Source organism: Heteronotia binoei, chromosome 14 (assembly GCF_032191835.1).
Source record: "Heteronotia binoei isolate CCM8104 ecotype False Entrance Well chromosome 14, APGP_CSIRO_Hbin_v1, whole genome shotgun sequence".
Taxonomy (NCBI): domain Eukaryota; kingdom Metazoa; phylum Chordata; class Lepidosauria; order Squamata; family Gekkonidae; genus Heteronotia; species Heteronotia binoei.
Genome location: NC_083236.1, coordinates 30,242,943 through 30,261,320, shown reverse-complemented (window position 1 = coordinate 30,261,320; position 18,378 = coordinate 30,242,943). Strand labels below are relative to the sequence as shown.

General features: G+C 44.2%; 1 protein-coding gene across 1 annotated transcript; it reads left to right on the top strand.

Moving 5' to 3' along the window:
- Window positions 1–795: 795 nt before the first annotated feature.
- Window positions 796–16,606, top strand: RFWD3 (ring finger and WD repeat domain 3). The gene is made up of 12 exons (XM_060254222.1): window positions 796–1,116; window positions 2,755–2,981; window positions 4,720–4,811; window positions 5,848–6,048; window positions 8,128–8,219; window positions 9,317–9,431; window positions 10,662–10,890; window positions 11,244–11,394; window positions 11,594–11,770; window positions 12,443–12,657; window positions 14,519–14,736; window positions 15,303–16,606. The coding sequence occupies exons 1-12, from the start codon at window positions 851–853 to the stop codon at window positions 15,444–15,446; spliced, it is 2,127 nt and encodes a 708-aa protein (XP_060110205.1). The 5' UTR covers window positions 796–850; the 3' UTR covers window positions 15,447–16,606.
- Window positions 16,607–18,378: the final 1,772 nt, after the last annotated feature.

The following is an 18,378-nucleotide window of genomic DNA, read 5'->3' as shown; positions in this document are numbered from 1 at the left end:
AAAATCTTTACTAAAAAACGAAGCTTGTAAAGAGCTGCGTAATTAAAAGGAAGGTGGGAGAATTAATCGTTAGAATAAAAACAAATCCACACAAACCCATTTTTAGGTCGTCGTATCTATACTAATCTATAATAAAGAGCCCCTTGGAACAGTGGTAAAACTGCAGTACTGCAGTTCTAAACTCTGCTCACGACCTGAGTTCAATCCCCGGCGGAAGCTGGGTTTTCAGGTAGCCGGCTTGAGGTTGACTCTGCCTTCCATCCTTCCAAAGTCAGTAAAATGAGTACCCAGCTTGCTGGGGAGAAAGTGTAGATGACTGGGGAAGGCAATGGCAAATCACCCCGTAAAAAGTCTGCCGTGCAAACGTTGTGAAAGCAACGTCCCCAGAGTCGAAAACGACTGGTGCTTGCACAGGGGACTACCTTTACCTTTTTTTAAAATATATATATATATATATATATATACCATCAACAAATCGTCATGCTTAAAAAAAATGATCCTGACTGCATGCGTTTGTGTCATTCACATACAAAAACCCCCAATCTACAACAACCGATAAAACCAGTGTTTCCAAACCCAACCCAGAGGTCACAAAGTTTGCGTACGCTCCAGCCCGACAGTCTCAGTGCTCCTAAATCCTCGCCTCTGATCAACGCCTTCCCCAACACTAGAAACTGACAGGCGCGTTGCCTAATGGGAGTGTCGCTCTGACCAATAGGAAGCTCCTGGAGTGTCTCTTTGACCAATAGGGGGCGAAGAGGAAGAACGGCCAATGGGAGGCGCGGGGATGGCGGCGGGAGATTGAGAGGCCGTTGGGCCGGGTCGCCTGGGTTTCGCTGGCACCTTGGCTATGGCTCAGGAGGCAATGGAGGTGGATCTCCATACGGGTCCCGCGCAGGAGGAGGAGGTGGTGGCGGCAGCAGCAATGGCGGCAGCGACTGCTGTTGCTGAGGAGAGGCCATCGGCTTCCCGCATCCCTTGGAGCGCCCTCTTCGGCGAGCGGGAGCCGCGGAGGCCGCCTCCTTCCCAGCCCCAGTCGCAACCTCTGCCCCGAGCCAGGAGCAGGCGGCCTCGGCAGCCGACAGCGCGCGGAACCCAACGGGCAGCCCGAAGCAGGTAAGCCGCCCACCGGAGATCCGGGGTGATTAATCCGGGGTAACTGCCCAGTTTTCCTCCCCCCCGCTGTTGAGGCTCTGGGACGGGGCTTGGGAGGTCAAACGTGGCCCTGTCAGAAAGAAGAAGGGGGCGTCGACTCTGGAGGTAAGTTCCCAGGACTTTAGACAGCCACGTTTAGGAGAGGGAAAACAACAGCTATTGAACCATGGTAAATATGATATTTTGAGCATAGGATCAGGGCATGGGTTCACATCTTTCTCTTTGACATGGAGATCTGCGGGAATCTTTGGACAGTAATGTATTCTGGGCATGGCTTGGCTTGTCTAGTCACAGAGCTGTTGTGATGGTAAACTGGAAGAAGAGAGAGCCATACCTTGCTGTCCTGAGTGCTTTGGAAGGAAGAATAAGAGAAAAATGAGTCAGTTAAACAGAAAGGTAATGGTAGGTAGACAAATTCACTTTCAACTTAACGTGAGGATAAAATGGTGCAGTGGAGGCCCACGTGATCTGAATGTATTTTCTGTCAGTCAGTTGCCTGTCATTTGATATAGCAAAATGTGGACTTGTTCTCTGTCAGCACTTTCTTCTTCTCCCTTCTCTCAAATCTGCTGTCTTGCAAAAATAAAAATTAACTTTCATAGTCGGATTCCTTCTGGCAAAATGCAGCAGCTTATGCAAGACTTCCCTGGACTGTGAGAGGAAACAAACTCTTTCCCTCCATGCAGTTGCTCCTGTAAAACAATTTGTGTCCGTGCTGTGGCAAGCATGTCTGTATATGACTGCAAAAAAGGCCTTGTATAGAGGCCCTTGCCCTGACTTGGATAGCCCAGGTTAGCCTGATCTCATCAGATTTCAGAAGCTAAGTAGGGTCAGCCTTATTCAGTATTTGGATGGGACACCACCAAGGTATACTAGGGTCACGACATGGAGGCAAGCAATAGCAAACCATCTCTGAATGTCTCTTGCCTTGAAAACCCCACCGGGAGTTGCACCATGAGTCAGCTATTACTTGACAGCAAGAAAAGAAAAGAAAAAGGATGTGTATGATTATGTATGGACATATGCTGGCAACTTCAATACTGAACTATTTCTTGTGCAGGGGTTGTATATGAGACAGCATAAATGGGGCATAAAAAGAAGCATAAGCGTCGTCTTCTTAATCTCCTCTGACTTAACCTTTATCTAGTCATGCTATTTCAGACAAGATAATTGGTTTTTTATCATAGATACATTGAATGAACTCTCCTGTTACCTCATTTTGTGGACATTTGGAGAGGGAGAACTGAAGAAATGATTGATGTTGTGTTATCCTAAAATAATCTGTTCTGTAGGAATTTTTAAGAGTGAGCAGTAGAAGTAGTGTTGCATCCTGGGTTGCAAACAATATGTCATGACCGAATTGATGGCTGTTTAAGGACTTATCCAGCATCACTGTACTACAGAGTCCTTGGCTTAACTTATAACAAAACGTGCGAATTGGTAGCCATGGTGGCATTCTGACTTGTTTTAGAGTGCAATTAAAGATGCTTTGCGCAGATGCTTGAGTGTGGCTTGGAAAATGGTGACTGATGTTCTACTCCCCAGTCTGCCTGAACTAATAATAATCCACACTTCTTGGCTTTGTTCCTTGGCTTTAAGGTCCACAGCAGCATTGCATGCTTACTTCCTCAGCAGGATTGAAGCAGCAACAGCCACATCGAATCTCTCAGCAGGCCATGGTGGGCACAGCTCATATGAGACTGTGACTCTTAGTGACTCTGACAGTGACAGTAGCAGCTTGACTGAAGTGGAAGAGGAGGAGGAGGAGGACGGTGAGGAACCTGTAGGAGCCCCTGAAGAGGCACCAGCACCATCTGACTTGGGAGGTTTGTGTTGGTTCTACATCTTAATGAAAACCTAAGACATTGTTCATCTCTGCCTAGAGTACTCTGTTGATCTGTATGCCATGTTCCTAAGCCTCTTGCAAAGTGCTCAAGACAAATATGCCCACGCTTATCTTGTTTGTTTCCTCAGAAGGATCCAGGTATGTCTCAGAGGGAGGTGTCTTTCCCAAGTAGTAAACAGTTTGTTTTATGGCAGAACAGGGATTATTAAGAGCCAGCATGGGTTTCTCATAAACAAGTCATGTCAGACTAACCTTATCTCCTTTTTTGAGACCGTTATTACCTTGCTGGATCAGGGGAATGCTGTAGACATAGTTTATCTTGATTACAGTAAGGCTTTTGATAAGGTTCCACATACTATTGTTGACAAGTTGATAAAATGTGGTTAAGTTCCTCTTATATGGATCTGTAACTGTCTGACAGATAGCATCCAAAGAGTGCTGACTAATGGTTCCTCATCCTCTTGGAGACGAGTGACAAGTGGAGTGCCTCAGGGATCTGTCCTAGGACCTGTTTTGTTCAACATCTTTATAAATTATTTATTTGTATGAAGGAATAGAAGGAATGCTTATTAAATTTGCAGATGATACTAAATTAGGAGGGGTTGCAAATACAGTAGAAGACAGAAACAGGATACAGGATGACCTTGATAGGCTGCAAAACTGGGCTAAAATCAATAAAATGAATTTTAACGGGGATAAATGTAAAATTCTGCATTTAGGTTGGAAAAATCCAATGCATGGTTATAGGATGGGGGAGACTTGTCTTAGCAGTAGTATGTGCGAAAAGGATCTAGGGGTCTTAGTGGATCATATGCCGAACATGAGTCAACAGTGTGATGCGGTGGTTAAAAAGGCAAATGCAATTTTGGACTGTATCAACAGAAGTATAGTATCCAGATCACATGATGTGGTGGTATCGCTTTACTCTGCTTTGGTAAGACCTCACCTGGAGTATTGTGTTCAGTTTTGGGCACCACATTTTAAGAAGGATATAGACAAGCTGGAACTGGCCAGAGGAGGGAGTTGAAGATGGTGAAGGGTTTGGAGACCAAGCCCTATGAGGAAAGGTTGAAGGAGCTAGGGATGTTTAGCCTGGAGAGGAGGTGACTGAGAGGTGATATGATCACCATCCTCAAGTACTTGAAGGGCTGTCATCTAGAGGATGGTGTGGAATTGTTTTCTGTGGCCCCAGAAGGTAGGACCAGAACTAATGGGTTGAAATTAAAAAAGTTTTTGGCTAAACATTGGGAAGAACTTCCTGATAGTTAGAGCAGTTATACAAAGTCCTGTTCAGTGCCATAGTCCTTGTGAGGACAAGGATTTCTGTTTAATACAGGATGAGCTACAGAAAGCCCATGCAGGGACATGAAGGGGGCTTCTTAAGCTCTAAGTACTGAAAACTGAATTACTTCAGTAATGTCATTGTTAATGCCTAGTACTTCTTTGCTGTTTATGTTGTTGCCTATTGGACACCCTGTGAGTATATCCACCTTTCTTGATAAAGAGCCTGGTCCCTGGGTATCTTTTGTGTGTGTCTTCTCCTCTTCCCATGATAGCAGTGGCTTTGTACTTTATTTTGAGATTCCCCCCCAGTTGGTTATACAGTTGACTTATACATGACTGCCTTTAGTGTGACAGTAAATACTTGTGTACCACTAATTGTGGTTTCATCCCATTCCTGACTATGCAGATTTATTCCTTTTATTTCTCTCCTGCAGTCTCTGATGCACCACAAATGGATCCTCCTGTAGGCGACTCCAGTGAGCCAGAGCATCTGGAACCTAGAGAAGCTGCTGTCCAGCAGAAGAAGGTGGGAGGGAGTAGCTGAGATGTATGTGCTGCTGATTCCAACATAAGAACATAAGAGAAGCCATGTTGGATCAGGCCAACGGCCCATCAAGTCCAACACTCTGTGTCACACAGTGGCAAAAAATTTTATATACACACATACACTGTGGCTAATAGCCACTGATGGACCTGTGCTCCATATATTTATCTAAACCCTTCTTGAAGGTGGCTATACTTGTGGCCGCCACCACCTCCTGTGGCAGTGAATTCCACATGTTAATCACCCTTTGGGTGAAGAAGTACTTCCTTTTATCCGTTTTAACCTTTCTGCTCAGCAATTTCATCGAATGCCCACGAGTTCTTGTATTGTGAGAAAGGGAGAAAAGTACTTCTTTCTCTACTTTTTCCATCCCATGCATTATCTTGTAAACCTCTATCATGTCACCCCGCAGTCGATGTTTCTCCAAGCTGAAGAGTCCCAAGCGTTTCAACCTTTCTTCATAGGGAAAGTGCTCCAGCCCTTTAATCATTCTAGTTGCCCTTCTCTGGACTTTCTCCAATGCTATAATATCCTTTTTGAGGTGCGGCGACCAGAACTGCACACAGTACTCCAAATGAGACCGCACCATTGATTTATACAGGGGCATTATGATACTGGCTGATTTGTTTTCAATTCCCTTCCTAATAATTCCCAGCATGGCTTTGGCCTTTTTTATTGCAGACGCACACTGTCTTGACATCTTCAGTGAGTTATCTACCACAACCCCAAGATCTCTCTCTTGGTCAGTCTCTGCCAGTTCACACCCCATCAACTTGTATTTGTAGCTGGGATTTTTGGCCCCAATGTGCATTACTTTGCACTTGGCCACATTGAACCGCATCTGCCACGTTGACGCCCACTCACCCAGCCTCAACAGATCTCTTTGGAGTTCCTCACAATCCTCTCTGGTTCTCACCACCCTGAACAATTTAGTGTCATCCGCAAACTTTTTAGTGTCATCCGCAAACACTCAGAACAACCTTCACCTGAGTTGTAATTTCATGCTGTCCTGTTTCAGAAAAGTCCTCTAAAAGGAGCCAATCCTGCAGCACCTGTGACCCCCTCAGAGGAAGAGGAGAATGGTGATACCTGCACTATTTGCTTCGAAGAGTGGACTAATGCAGGGGGGCACCGTCTCTCTGCCCTGCGGTGTGGGCATCTCTTTGGCTACAGCTGCATTGAGAAGTGGCTGAAGGGACAGGCAGGCAAATGCCCTCAGGTAAATGGTTTTGTCAGGGACTGACTCCTGAAAACTGTGCCTCCTAATTAGCGATCTAGCTGAGGAGGGCAGGGAAGAGGGGGGTAGTGTACAATTTTAAATACTTAACAAACTCAACAACTTCTTCCTTGGATGAATCTCACCATCAGGAAAGGCTGAGAATTCATGTCCTTGGCACTGACATCTTAAAAAAAACAATACTGTGATGGATGCCAGGCTTCCAAGGAAGGAAATGCTGCAGGTTGTTCCTTTTCAAGTGGAAACATTGCCATACTACATATCTTACAGCAATTGAAAATGAATACCCTTATTGATAGCACTCAACAGTTGGTAGGAGGAAAGGGTCTCTCCTGGAGTGGGATCTAGACCTGATTTACAGAAGCTTGTCTGTTTCCTCTTTTTTACTTCAAAATGGCACTGGGAAGCTGGAAGGAAGAGAGTGTTCTATTGGGGTCTCTTTCAGGCATTGTGGAAGATTTGCCTGGCAGTTGTTTCTTCTCCCTCTCATTTAAATTCTCACTGCCCTCTTCTGAATTCCAACCCAATTCTGTTGATGCCCTTTCCCCCCACCTTGTGGCACTGAGACAAAAGGCAGTACTTCAAATGGGACTGAGTGTAATGGTACTTCTCAAGTCTGAGTTGTCCAGGCTGCAGCGAAGTGGTAGTTTCATCAAGTAGCTCCACTATGTCATCAGAATATTTGTGCGGAGAATATATTATGTTTGCTGGGTAGGCTAATGGCAGAGTTTGCCAGTGAGAGAATGCTGGTGTTGAATTATAGGGATGTGATGTGCTGAGACAGAGACTCAACTGTTCTGAAGTGGTTAGGAGTTTTGCCTGGGATGAGTAAGGGTAACAATTCTGTAGCTACAAAGACTTTAGGTTTAGGTAGTAATAATGTTTGATCACTTTCAGTTCTTGAAGCCTAAGGATACAGATGAATTGCTTGTAGGGGTGCAACCTCCCACATTAGTGCTTGATCCTTGCCCATCTTGGCTTGTTGCTGCTTGCTGAGGGAGATGGGTAGAAGGGTAGCAGGTTGAGTCCAAAGAGTGGCCAGTGCCTTCTTAAGGCAGGTAATTGTTCTGACTTCTTTGAAAGAACAGCCTCTCCTTAAAACAATGCCCCTGGACCCAAAAGGTTTGATAACTGCCACATCAGCTTTGCAGCTTGAGGGTACTGTTAAATCCAAGTCTAAAGATGGAGGCTCAGGTCTCCTTAGTGGCACAGAGTAGCTTTGCTCACCTTCAGTTGGTGCATCAGCTGTGAACTTGCCTTGAGAAGCATGATTTGACATGAGTGCCCATGCTCTGGTTGCATCAGATGGTGCCAAATGCAACAGCAAAATTGCAGATCGGCACAGAAAGTGGGAAGCTGATTCTGCTAGCTTTAAAGGGACTGCATTGGCTTGTTTGCTTCTGAACACAATTCCACTGGCTGGTTATTACCTTTGAAACCCAAAATGGCCTGGGACCAACACTTTGGAGAGACTACACACTTCCTGTCAATAAAGATTATCATCAGAAGCCCTGCTCTGTTTATTCCCACTTTCTGTGCTAGATGGGTGTTTATCAGAGATGGCACCTCGTCTTTGCTTGCATCTCACTTTAATGTCTAACTTGGCTAATTTTAGTGCTATGTGAAGACATTTTTTAAATTAAAGCAGGCTTTGGGGTTAACCACCTTCTCCAATTCATTCCTGGTTGAAAAGGATCATTTTACATGCTGGTCATTTGTAATAGTATTTTTTAAACAGTTTTTGTGGTCAGTTGTTAATGTTGTGGACAGGTGCTGAGAATGCATGGGTTATAATTTTTAAGTCTCCCTGATGGTTCAGGAGTACCACTAGAAGGCAGTGGATATTGGTATGCAAGAGGCAGCTGTATATGTTTTCCCTCTCCCTCCCCATCCATCAGCTTCTCTAAAAGCACCTCCTTGAAAAGTAGGATACCAGTAGCTTTGCCTTATTGTCAGGCATGGAAGAAACAGCAGCAAGCAGCAGGTGGCCTTGGCTCTGTGAGTGTTACCAGCTGAGCGGCACAGCAGCATCAGTTCTGCCTCTTATTCCTTTCTTTTTAGTGTAATAAGAAAGCCAAGCGGTCAGACATTGTGGTCCTTTATGCCCGCACTCTGAAAGCATTGGACACTAGTGAACAGGAGCACATGAAAAGGTAAGTATAATCTGCTTCCTTTCTATGCAGTTGGGAAAACTCTGTCAGTGTGGACTTGGCCAGCTGTTGTGGAGACCTTTAGTCTGCTTCGTTTCCAGCCATGTTTGGTATGGAGATGGAAGCTTCTATTGCAGCTGCTTCCAGTGTAAGTTTGGGTTCAAGAGCATGCTTTATGTTCAGCAAATCCAGGGTCTGAATGACTTGACTTGCCTGCTTCTATTGATGCCTTTTCAAAGAATTTTGTGTGTATGCTGGTATGTATTTAAAACCAAATAATATCCTAGGAAAGACCCTACTGAATTAGACCAATAGCCAGCACCCAGTTCCCCAGTGACTAACCAGATGCCTCATCAGGGGCACAAGGACAACCTCCCTGTTATGTGGAGATATTACTTCCTTTTGAACCTGCAGACTTCACTTAGCCATCATTGATAAGGCCATCTTCTAGATATTTCTGAATGACTTTCTGAAAGCATCTAAGCCAGTTGATGTCACTAAATTTTATGGCAGTAAGTTATACAGAGTAATTATGTGTCACATGGAATATTACTCTTAACTTATCCATTCTTAATGTATTAAAATAGCACATTAACTTAAATTGGTGTGCGTAAATTTTAGTTCCTGGGGAAAGGGAGAAAAAATGCTATCTTTCTCTAGGTTGTACCCAGACTGAATTTTCCACTAATAGAAGAGGGGAGATTTCTCCCACTTTCAGGTTCCTGCTGTAGACCCCCTGATTTGCCTTTTATACAATTCCTAAGCGTCCCCTGTCCTCCAGGAGCAGCGTTTTGGGAAGATCAATGGGCTGCAGTGGAAGTGGAAAGGCAGGAAAATTCTATTAGGAACATTTAATCTGGGTCCAGTCCTCAGGGTTTTTTACAGCTTGAGCATGATTTTATGAATCTCCATTATGTCCCCACTTTGTTGGCTCTTGAGCTTCTTACAAATTTCCAGTAAAAAAATAGGCATTTTCTGCCTTTCCAGGAAGCACAGGATGTTGGGCAGTGGGCTGTAAGCTTGGCTGATGAACTCCTTCCACGTAGCAGAGTCCCAGCTGCTAAGGATAAAGTCTGCTGTACTTTTCTTTTCTTCTGCAGCTCTCTAGAAAAGGAGCAAATGCTACGAAGGAAAGCAGAGCTGGAATCTGCTCAGAGCCGACTCCAGCTGCATGTCTTGACGGAAGAGTGTACCAAACTTCGGCAGCAAGTCCAGGTAGGTTTAGCCACACCCCGCTAATGCAGGGTCTTTTAATTTGCTATCCATCTCCTTCTTATGATTTCTTTCCAAAGGAAACAAATATATGAGAGCATTTCCCACTTTGTCAGTGAAAGGATGAAGAATAGAAGAGCTGCTCTGTTTGGCTCCTTTATCACAGCAGAGTTTGAGCTTCAGTTGAAGATTCTTAGTAGATTTGGGGTGCCAAAAACATTACAGCTCCCGCTTGGAATCTGAACCCAGTGAATTGTGCAATAGGCAGTTCTCTACTGTGGATGATTTTGCTCAGAGCTGGATAGTTCATTATCTCCATGTCAGCTTTGCTTTATATTTATGCATATATGTCAGTGTTTTACAGAGAACTGGATTTGGATATAGGAGAGCTAGGGTCAGGTTTTTTGATTGGTTGTGAGCTCTGACTGTCTGAACTCTGGTCCCTCCATATTCCCTTGAATGTTTGCACAGGCGGTTGTCAAGTTGCAAAAGGTTTTGGTTGCAAGCACATTTTCAGGCTTGGGCTGCAATAATTTGTATATTGTTTTCAAAGTAAGCTCTGCTGAACAAAGCAAGGCTTGCTTCCAAGTAAAGTCTTAAAGTCCTGTGGCTCTAGTCTCGTCTGATCACAAGGAGTGGCCAAGTTAGGTGGCACGTGGTCTCATGCCTGTAGGGTTTGCTCTTCTGGATTTTTTGGTATTCCTCCACCAAAAGTGCTGCCTTTGTATGCATTTTATCCCAAATTACTTTAGAGCTTTCTTATTAACTCTATGGAATGCACAGCCTGTTCCTGTTATGAAGGGAAGATTAAGAAAGATTCCTTACTCAGACAGCTTTTGCGATTGTTTTCAGGGGAAAATTGGTACTTTAATACATATTTTGTTGGATTGTCCTATTTATAGTACCCTTAGAAATAGGTCTTCTAATACAGCACCTAGATCATTTTTCGTTATCTCTCCACAAGCTAGTTCTACTCCTTTTATCTGACATTTTCAAACCTTACCATTGCTGTTGCAAGATTTTTCCACTGGTTTAGTGTTGTATCCAGATAGGTTTTTGACTGTTCAAGATTTTTCGCGAAGGAGCTTTAATCAGATGAAAGGAAAGATCAAGCAAACTGCACCTGTTTCAGCAGAAACTTGGGCATTACACTTCCTGCTGTCAAGGCTTTGTAATCTGGACTCAGTCCTCCACTGTAGTCCATTCTGCCTTACTCTGAGCTTCTCTCCACAGGAATTGAAGACCTTGATGGCTCAACATCAAACCAGTTCCTCTCAGCAGCCCACCAACTCTCGCTCTGGCATCTCAGGATGCCCTTCCTCTAGCCAAGGCCAGCACAAGTACCATTTTGAGAAAGCCTTTATGGTATCCCAAGCTGGCAGCTGCCGGGTCATGGCATACTGTGACGTGCTGAGCTGCCTGGTGATGTCACAGCCCTCTCCTCAGAGCACCCTCATTCCTGGTGAGCTGCCAACTTGGGGGCTAGTCCTTGAGATTAGTAGATGAATATGAAGCTGCCTTATACTGAATCAGACCCTCGGTCCATCAAAGTCAGTATTGTCTACTCAGACTGGCAGCGCCTCTCCAGGGTCTCAAGCTGAAGTTTTTCACGCCTACTTGCCTGGACCCTTTTTAGTTGGAGATGCTGGGGATTGAACCTGGGACCTTCTGCTTACCAAGCAGATGCTGCACCACTGAGCCACCATCCCTCCCCTAAAGATGGAAAAGGAGGTCCTTTTTTTGCTCCTTCACATTCATATTGCAAAAGCCCATGTCAAAGTGCCATCTCCTGACTAGCTTTGTTTGGTGTCTCAGGTTACGGGATTAAGATGATGAGTGCCGTCAACTTGAACAGCACCCAGTATGTCCCCATCCATAGCAAGCAGATCCGAGGCCTGGCCTTCAGCAACCGTTCAGATGGCTTGCTTGTATCTGCTGCCCTGGACAACACCCTGAAGCTTACAAGGTGAATGCTGAGGCAGCAGGGTGGCTTTCCTTCTCCCCTTTCCTCTGATGAGTGGATTGGAGGCACTTCCTCTCATTTTTCAAAGGAACTCATGATCTATCCTTACTTTCTGATACAGATGCCTTCAAGGTCACATGGGTAGTTTTCAGGCAACATGTGCTGAAGTGTGGTGATGCCAACTTGTTTTTCCTTCATTCAGCTTGACAACAAACACTGTTGTGCAGACTTACAATGCAGGCCGGCCTGTCTGGAGCTGTTGCTGGTGCCTGGATAATACTAACTACATCTACGCTGGACTTGTCAATGGCTCTGTATTGGTATATGACCTACGTGACACCACCTCTCATGTCCAGGAGCTAACGACAGAGAAATCCAGGTATAACTTCAATTTTATAAGAGTAGGTTGTTCTCCAAGTTCAGAAGTTGAGCATTAAATATGGAGAACATGGGAGATTTTTAATACCTTTTAAAAAAAAAGGTATGGTTCTGAAAACGGAATGAATAATTTTCACGGTTTTGCATAGCAGATTTTTAATGTAATTTTTGGGGCATGGAATTTGTGGGGCTCTGGGGTCAAAGACAGAGAAGAGAACCAGGTTGAATTTGGGAAACTCCAGGACTCATCCAGCAAGCTATTCTGCCGGCAGAAGGTTAGTCTGTATCAACTGTACTAGGTACAGTGTGCAACATTAGTTTCTTTGTGGGACTCCAGCCCTTCTTGCATTATGCTACAATTTTCCAATACTGTAGTTATGCCTAGTCTGGTACCATGTGGATAGTTGACTACATCAGACTTAACGGGCAATCAAAGTTGTCTTTACCATGGAATCCTAAGCAGAGCTACATCCTTTTAAATTGATTGAGCCAACAGGCTTATATGGAAAGATGTAACTCTGCTTAGGATTTCACTATTAAATCAGCCAGAGGACCTGCCTTTATGTAGAGTTGTCCTCAATCTCTTCATTGAAATGGGAAGGGGTTTTGGACCCAGCGTAAGGCAAGCAGGATCAATCTGACCATAGCTGTTCTTGCTTCTCCTCTTTTCCAGGTGCCCAGTGGTGTCTTTGTCATACCTTCCTCGAATGGCTTCTGCTGCACTGCCCCATGGTGGACTGGTATCTGGGACACTTGAAGGAGCCTGTTTTTGGGAGCAGAAGACCATCGACTCCTACCGGCCGCATCACCTCCCCTTGGAGTCTGGGGGCTGTACTGACCTTCAGACAGAGGCCAGCACACGGCACTGCCTTGCAACTTTCAGACCCAGTAAGCTGTCACGTGTGGGTATGGCTGTAATTGACCCTTGCAGTAGTGCCTAGGCTTGGGTGCCTAGGCCCATCCCTGGTCCAAGGAAGGCCAGACTGGGCTCTACACGGGCCAGGGCCTTCTCAGTGGCAGCACCAATGCTGTGGAATGCTCTCCCTGAGGCCATAAGAGCCCTGCGGGATCTCTCCCAATTCCGCAAGGCTTGTAAAACTGAACTTTTAAAGCAGGCCTATAACAACTAGGGGAGAAGGCTGCCGCTTTTATGCTGCTGGGCGATTTCACCAGAAGGACCACCAACATAAATTGTATATTTAGTACCAATATTGTATATAGCACCAATACTTTGTTTTAAATTGTAAATTGTTTACGTCTTATTGTTTTATACCTGAAATTGAGATGTTGGTTTTATCATGATTGTTTGCCACCCTGAGTCCAATTGGAATGGGCGGAATATAAATCGAAAGTAAGTAAATAAATAAAAATATTACATGCCGGCTGCTTAGAAATGGTCTCCTCCTCTCCTAGAGCTATTGGATGCAAAGCACAGGATCTGTGCTGTGTCACTTGTTTTTTGATGGAAGTTGTTTTAGGGTTACAGGTCTTCTGTTCTTGGAGATAGCCTTAAGGCTGGAGGATAGCAGGGGTGGTCATCTCAAATTTTCTTTGGTGTTTGAAGTGCAGTGATATAAGAGGTCCAGGTGGGACCTAAGAAAGTTTGACAAGAAAGGTCAGAAGCTTTGTTGTTATGGGGCTTCTTTTGCCAGGCAGGAAAAGAACAAACGATACTACAGATGTTATAGTGAAGCCAGATCACTAGTAACATTCTTTGGCAAGATGTTTGGGTTAGGCAGGGGTTCAAGAAGTTTAAGAGCAGGTTGGTTTTTGCCATCCTGGATTTCTCAAAAGGGGAGTAGAGCACGGGCCTTTTCAGTCGCGGCCCCTGCCCTATGGAATCAGCTCCCTGAGGAGGTGCGGGCCCTGCGGAACCTTGAACAGTTCCGCAGGGCCTGCAAGACCACCCTCTTCAGGCTAGTATATACAGACAGCTGGATAAGGCTGCTTAATTAAGGATTACCGCTATCTAATTAACGATTACCGCTCGGTAAACTGTATACACTGACAGAACTAGCGTCAAATGCCATCATCACTGTCAGACTAAGTGATAAATTTTAATCATATTGACTGGTTTTTAGTGATGTTAAATTTAAGTTTTATATTGTTAATTTAAAGCCTTATTTATTACTGTATATTTTATGAAATGTTGTTAGCCGCCCTGAGCCTGCCTAGGCGGGGAGGGCGGGATACAAATAAAATTTATTATTATTATTATTATAGTGACTTCTGGGCATCCCTGTGATTCCTACTGGCTGCATGTGCAGATATCTTGCTTACCATCATGTGCCTACTACAGTTTTTTTGCTGCTTCATACAAGGATCTGTCAGCTATGTTTCTAACTCCAGCACGGATAGGAGAGCAGGATATCACTGAGCCCTTGAGCTTTTTGGACATCCCTTCTTCTTAAACCCTGGCCAGATATTAGGGTAGTCAGAGAGCAGTTGTTCCCCATAAATCCAGAGGGCTTGAAAGGCAATTACTAGTTCACTATCTTTCTCCTTCACATAACATTATTCTCATTCTCTAGCCCCCACCCCCCGCCAGGGGGAAATCCACTATTTTAGGGTAACATATGATTATGTGCAATTCCAAGGAAAGCTGAAAAGGAGAATGATTCAGGCAATGGTTTTTCAGAGGACTGGCTAGAGCAACAGTGTCTGTACTATTGACTTTTTCCACTGCAAATGTCTTGTGTTGTTTGAGTCTGCTGGGAAGTGCTCATCACTTTCTCTTTGACTCCTACAGATAGAAACCGCAACTGTTTGCAGTGTGTGGTGATGGAGCTGACCTGTACTCAGCTGACAGAAGCAGCCGATGAGATTGTCTGTTCCTGTCGTCCTGTTCAGACTCTTACTGCAGGCCCAACATGCAAACTCTTGACCAAAAATGCAATCTTTCAGAGTCCAGAAGATGATGGCAGCATCCTCGTGTGTGCTGGGGATGAAGCATCAAACTCTGCCATGGTATTGCTTCAGACTTGGGACAGGAGGAGTGGGAAATGCCTCCAGATTAATAGAGGAGAATGCTCAAGGTTGGGATGGGGGTGGGGTAGCTTTGACTGTCCATTTGTCTACCTCCAAGGATGTGTGGCTCTCAGGCGCTCTCCTCCTCTGAATGTTTCCTTGGGGTCACCAGGACCCTTCCTATAGCAAGAAGGGTTCTTCTCCCTTCTCATGTTCTCAGGAGCAGGTACTGGGTGAGGTTGTCTATTTCTAGTGACTCATTAAATGCATGTAGCTTCTGGTCAGACAGTTCCCCAGCTTTGCCCTATTAAACTCATCTTGTTTCATTTGAATCCATCCAAGAGTACTGCTGTAATGTTATGCCACATGGCACAGGATACAGTGACAGAAAGTTTGCTATGCAGGATGGATTCAGTACCTTTGTAGTCTTGTGCTGCCATCCAGTAAGCCTGTTTGTGTGGGATGCTTTTTCCACATCTCACCCTGTAGGAGTTGGAGCCACAGAACCATGTGTTATTCAGAAGGGTGCCTGATGAGTTGTGACCTCTCTTCTCTTTATCTCTCAGCTCTGGGATGCGGGGACCGGTTCCCTGCTGCAGAAGCTTATGGATGACTTACCTGTGTTAGACGTCTGCCCTTACACAGTGAACCGCAATAGCTTTCTGGCTACCTTGACAGAGAAGGCAGTGAAGATCTACAGGTGGCAGTGACAACTCACTGCATTCTTCCTCTAAGCTGTGCCAATGTGTCCTGAGCCAGCTTTGTTGCTAACTGGAGAGCCGCTCCATCTAGAAGATGAGTAGACCTGCCTGCGCTGCTGTACAAGCAGAACCTTCCACCTCAGGGTAATTTTATTTGTACTTCCCTGCCAGTTGCTCAGTGGCTGTTTTGTTCCCATTTACAGCAAGGCAAATTCCTTGTGGCTTATGATGGACCTTGGTGAAGTCTTCCTGTTAGGTAGTGGTGTCGGATGTCTGTTAAGAGGTCTTACTCATGGGAATTCATTACTGGCATTTGCTAAATGTTTCTATCCGGTTTTAATCAGTTCTCTTCCTCATGTGACCGGAAAACTAAAAGCAGCTTGGATGGTTCTCCTAAAGCCACTTGCATTGTTTTCTTTTTTAAATTTCCCCACTGCAACATGAGTGAAGCAAGAAAGAACTCTTTCTTTTGTTCTCGTCATCGGAAGAGGATGGAAACTTGGCTTTAATAGGTTCTACCAGGTATGCCTCTTCTCTTTTATCATGATGGGCTTTGGAAAAGGTGCTAATTAAATCTTCTGAGGACTGACTACTAAGTAACACTTTGAATGGAAAAATGTCATTGTGCCTTACTGAAGAATTTAGCAAGAAGACTCAGGGACTCTTATTTCGCATGAGATTCCTGGAAAGTTCCCAGTAAACACTGAGCAGAAGGAGGGCCTGTCAGATCACTGGAAGGTGCACCACTAAATCCATTTTGGGAGGCTGGTCCAAAGTCTGTTTGCAGAAAACCATGTTACTGAGAGAAGAAACAAACAAGGGTCCTGCAGCTGTTCATTTTCTGCTGTGGATTGAAGTAGGGTCATATTTTTGTTTTAAAGTTTTGTGTTTTGCCTAAGGCAAAATCATGAATATGATGCAAACTGCAAGGTCTATCTAGTCTGAGACCCTTTCTTGGCTTTGCGTTAAGCCAACAGAAGCTGTACCTGTTTTGGCTACCTGAAGTTGAGGAGTCAGTGATTAAAACCACAACATTTTTCCTAGAGTATGAACTCTTTAATCTGTATACACATGTAAAAATGTACATATCTCCTACGAACTGTTCTTATGTAATAGTTTGTTTCTCTATATTTTTTACACAATGGGAAGAATAAATAATGTTATAAATATTTCTCTACATGTTGGTGTTCCATCTAACAGCTGCGTGTTCTTCTAAATGGCAAATTTGTTCCAGTGCTGTGGTGAGTTACATGCCAAGCCAGACTAGCAGCTCGGTGATCAGAAGCCTAAAGTTAGTCTCAGATTCTTGGCATCGAGGAGGGAAGTGAAATGGCTGGGACTTTGACTTAAAAGGCTCTGGCTCGGTCAGGAAATTGTACCTTTGTCATTTTAAAGCCAGGCTGGGATGTTTGCCTGTGATGGGCTGATCTATCCAGGATTAATCCATAACTGAATGTTTGCAGAAATATGACCCATAGAGTGCTTACATGGATAATTAATTCCTATACTTTAAGTTAACAAATGCTTAATCTACATATGAAGACTGTGCTGGGGGCCAGCTGTTATACCATTGCAGTGAATTCCAGCATGAAGTATAAAGAATGTTCTGTTGTACTTGACCTTCCTGTCTAACTCTCCCTACAGCAAAATTTCCAAGCTCAAGGCAATAGCCTTCCCCTCCCTACAGCTGGTAACCAGAAGCAGTTTTTCGTAATAAATAACTTTTGCTAGATGTCCCCACTGTGAATTCATCTCTAGTCCTACCTAAGATAGTAGCCATGGAGTAGTGAAGTATTTTCTTTTGTCTAACATGAATCTGTTTTCCAAATCTGACTTAAAGTTCTAGTATTGTCGGAGATGGAGAAAAAAGTTCTCTTTGACTTTCCATTTTTCCAGCACTGCAGAATTTTTAAAAAGCTGGCCTCAACATTAGTCTGTCTTTGTAGGGCGAGTTTTCCAGGCCCTTGGACACCTCTCTGCACCTGCTTTGCAACTCAAAAAGTTCTCTGTTAAAAAGATACTGACATAATAAAGCTTATGGTATGGTGAGGCTGAGTTGCAACACAATCTTCATGCTTTCCTTCATCTTCTATGTTCTAGCATAATGGGTTGTCGCCTATACCAGAGCAGAGGGGAAGTGGCTCATTGCTCATGTGTTTGTATTGCATACACACTTTAAAATTATAAAAGGGCCTGCCAGAGAGAGATGAGGAAATATGGGTTCTGGCATCCTTACTGTGCCTACTTGTGTGGAGTGACCACATGAATCGTCATCTAGATAATTTGATATGACAGAATCAGATGTTCTCCTTTAATCCTCTGACTTGCAAGATCCAGAGACAGCAACAGTCTACTGAAGTTGGAAATTCCACCATTGCAAGGGGTGAGATTGTGAATTTGGGTTTTTGTATTGGATATTATTAGGGATCAGAATGGATGTGATTTGTTTATGGCCTGTCTTTCTCACTGATACTCAAGGTGGATTGCAGAATACAAAACAATGCAATCATACATCATAAAAAATCCAGACATGTATTGAGTCAGAAGCACTGAGGACCCAGTATCCATTCATGGAATCCAGTTGCTACTTATACAGGATGAAATATACCTTTCCGCTGACTTGGACAATTCTTCTCATGGCTTTCTTCAAAGAATCCCAGGAACTGTGTGGTGTTCTGCTGAGAATTCTCACAGATCTCTCAAACTACTCCAAGAGATTTCTTACACTACTCAGAACTAAAGTAACCTGGGGTCAGAGAATGATAATAATATCAGTTTAAGTATCGGGTATTAAGCTACATCCAGATATCAGGAACAAACAGGATTTTGAGGGTTCACATGTTCCTTTCCTTCTTGCAAGTAGATCTGCAATTAGAAAGTGTTTTGATCTAACTCTCATTTGTGTTATCAATGTTGGTGGTTTGACAAATGAATTAGACTG